This window comes from Colobus angolensis, unplaced genomic scaffold, assembly GCF_000951035.1.
Source record: "Colobus angolensis palliatus isolate OR3802 unplaced genomic scaffold, Cang.pa_1.0 Scaffold75, whole genome shotgun sequence".
NCBI lineage: Eukaryota > Metazoa > Chordata > Mammalia > Primates > Cercopithecidae > Colobus > Colobus angolensis.
Genome location: NW_012121265.1, coordinates 5471062 through 5474027, shown reverse-complemented (window position 1 = coordinate 5474027; position 2966 = coordinate 5471062). Strand labels below are relative to the sequence as shown.

The 2966-nt window shown below is 45.4% G+C and overlaps 1 protein-coding gene across 4 annotated transcripts in view; it reads left to right on the top strand.

Annotated features, from left to right (window-relative positions):
* The window catches only part of CASP7 (caspase 7, apoptosis-related cysteine peptidase), a 49139-nt gene that overhangs the window by 38636 nt on the left and 7537 nt on the right, over window positions 1–2966 (top strand). For all 4 annotated transcript variants that reach the window (XM_011927858.1, XM_011927856.1, XM_011927855.1 and 1 more), the window contains 2 exons: window positions 605–741; window positions 1220–1348. In XM_011927858.1, the coding sequence (XP_011783248.1) occupies window positions 605–741; window positions 1220–1348 (266 nt within the window). The remainder of the gene's footprint in view (window positions 1–604; window positions 742–1219; window positions 1349–2966) is intronic.

Sequence of the window (2966 nt, the reverse complement as noted above, 5' to 3'; positions counted from 1 at the left end):
GTTATATTTGTGAGGTTTATTCACGTTGCTTCACATTGCGATGGTTTGTTCCTTCTCGTATAGTATTTCATTAGATGAACATTCAACAATGTGTACACTTGACTGCGAATGGATGTATGGATTATTTTCTGTTGGAGGCCATCGCTGAATGGTATTGCTGTGATATGTGTGGACCCGTCTTGGTGAACGTGTTTGCTTTTCCCAGGGGAGTTGCTCTGGCATAGGTTATGTATACATTCTATTTCAGTAAATTCTGCCGGTTTTCCACGATGGGTGTACAAAGTAGGTTCCCACCAGCAATGTTTGTTAATCCAGGGGGCTGAACATTTTGCGTCTTTTATGCTGTAGCCATTCTGGTGAGCTTGTACAGGTATCACATTGTGATTTTAATTTGCATTTCTCTGGCATCTAATAAAATTTGCCAGGGGACCCTGTTCCACTTAAACATGACAATTAAACAGAGCTGTCTGTCCACGCCAGGTCTTTTCTTCAAGGATATTGCAGTTTTCTTAGACATCCCCCCTTTCATGCCAGTAGTAAAATGAAGAGGCATTACTATACACCCTTCCACAGCCCCCGACTATGGAACTTTTTATTTCCCCAGTAAGAAGAAGAAAAATGTCTCAGAGCAATCCATCAAGACCACCCGGGACCGAGTGCCTACATATCAGTACAACATGAATTTTGAGAAGATGGGCAAATGCATCATAATAAACAACAAGAACTTTGATAAAGTGACAGGTAGGTATGTGGGCGTGGGTTAATCTTTCTGGTTCCCTTTCATCTCCTATTTGTATCAGACATTTATGGGATAAATGCTGCATCCCCCTACTGTGGCAGACAGCCCCTCTGAAGGCGGGGTTGCTATATCCAGGGGAAAGGGTTATGTGGAAATCGAGAACATTCAGTCTAAGGTCCCACCACATGTATTAGCTGATGCAGGGCTTTGACCAAAGGGCTGAGAATCCAGGAGAGCCTTGGCTTTGATGGGAGCTGAGTGTTACCAGGAGGCTCACCTGTTGTGGCAGCCTGCACTGTTAGCCTCCCCTTTGAGTTTGCTTCAGTTCATTTAAATTGTGGCCTTGGAAGGCGTTGTATATACTTGGAGTGTTTCTGCTGCAGCTGGCGCCAGTACATTTAGTGCCCAGCCCACTGGTACCCGCGTATGGTATTCAGCCAGGGGATGCTCACCTGTGGACTCGTTACTTGATTCCCACAGGTATGGGCGTTCGAAACGGAACAGACAAAGATGCCGCGGCACTCGTCAAGTGCTTCCGAAGTCTGGGTTTTGACGTGACAGTCCATAATGACTGCTCTTGTGCAGAGATGCAAGATCTGCTTAAAAAAGGTAAGCGCTGCCAGGAGTGGTGACTCACATCTGCAATCCCAGAACTTTGGGAAGCCAAGGTGGGAGGATCCCTTGAACCCAGGAGTTCAAGACTAGCCTGGGCAAAATGGCAATAACCTATCTCAAAAATGGTTTTTTTGTTTGTTTGTTTTTTAATTAGCCAGGCATGATGGCATGCACCTATAGTCCCAGCTACTTGGGAGGCTGAGGTGAAAGGATTGCTTGGGCCTAGGAGGTCAAGGGTGCAGTGAGCCATGATCACACCATTGCTCTCCAGCCTCGGTGACAGAGTGAGACCCTGTCTCAAGAAAAGAAAAGTTGAGCCCTTACCGCCCCTCCATCTGTCTTCTTCCTGCACCCAAGGGAGGCGATCCTCACACCGTGGCCAGGCCCATCTCAGGAGGATGCCTGTGCAGGGCAGAGGAATTTGAGTGTGAGAAACCTCCCTCCCTCTTGACCAGTCCATACCTGTCCTGGGGTAGGCAGGTTTCTTTCAGGAGCCTTCAGTCTCTTTGTAAAATGATGAAATCAGCTGAAAGTACAGCAAGAGACATAGATTCTTTATGTACAGAATGGTCACAATTTCAAAAGACTCATTCCTGGGAAGTAACAAATCCATGTCATCCTTTCCAGAATGAAGTGTAAGTGTAAACTTTTCCCTTGTGGCAGATAGAGAATAATAATTCCCATATACTTTAGAACTATGTTATTTTTTATATAGCATGTTCACTAAGTTATTTCATTAGATCTTTAACAGAAGCCCTGCAATGTTGGGCAACAGAATATTATGCTCATTTTATCAATGTAGGGGCGGGCCACATGCGGTGTCTCACCTGTAATCCCAGCAGTTTGGGAGGCTGAGATGGGTGGATCACCTGAGGTCAGGAGTTCGAGACCAGCCTGGACAACATGGTGAAACCCCATCTCTACTTAAAAATACAGTAACTAGCCGAGTGTGGCCTTGGAAGGCATTGTATATACTTGTAATCACAGCTACTTGGGAGGCTGAGGCATGAGAATCACTTGAACCCAGGAACCCGGGAGGCAGAGGTTGCAGTGAGCCAAGATGGCACCACTGCACTGCAGCCTGGGTGATGGAGCAAGACTCTGTCTCGAAAAATAATAATAATAAAATAAAAAATAAAAGAAGGGGTGGAGCTTCAGAGAGGATGAAAGATACACTGAAGGGTGCAGTTAGTAGGGGCAGAACTGAAACCCACGCTCTGGTCTTCTGACTCCAGGACAAACGCGTTTCCTATTATACCACCTCTCTAATGGATGCCACCTAGCGTATTCTGGCATTTAGGGGAAGTGTTTGAAAGTAACATCCTATCAATTCATTAGACACAGACTCACAGGAAGTATGTAGGAACACAATCTAAATCACTGCTGTGTTTGTTAACGTCACAGCTAAAACAAAAAAAGTCCCCACCATCTTTTTTTTTTTAAACTAGGCCTTTTTCCTAATTTCCTCCAACTTGACTCTTACAAGCTTACCTTTTGTACCCTAGTAGGTCATGTCCTAGACCCGACTAGAAGTCAGGAGTCTGAGATCTGGGTCTGGCCCAAGTTCTAACAGGCAACCCAGGCAAGGCAACCACATTGTCCTGATTTTTTT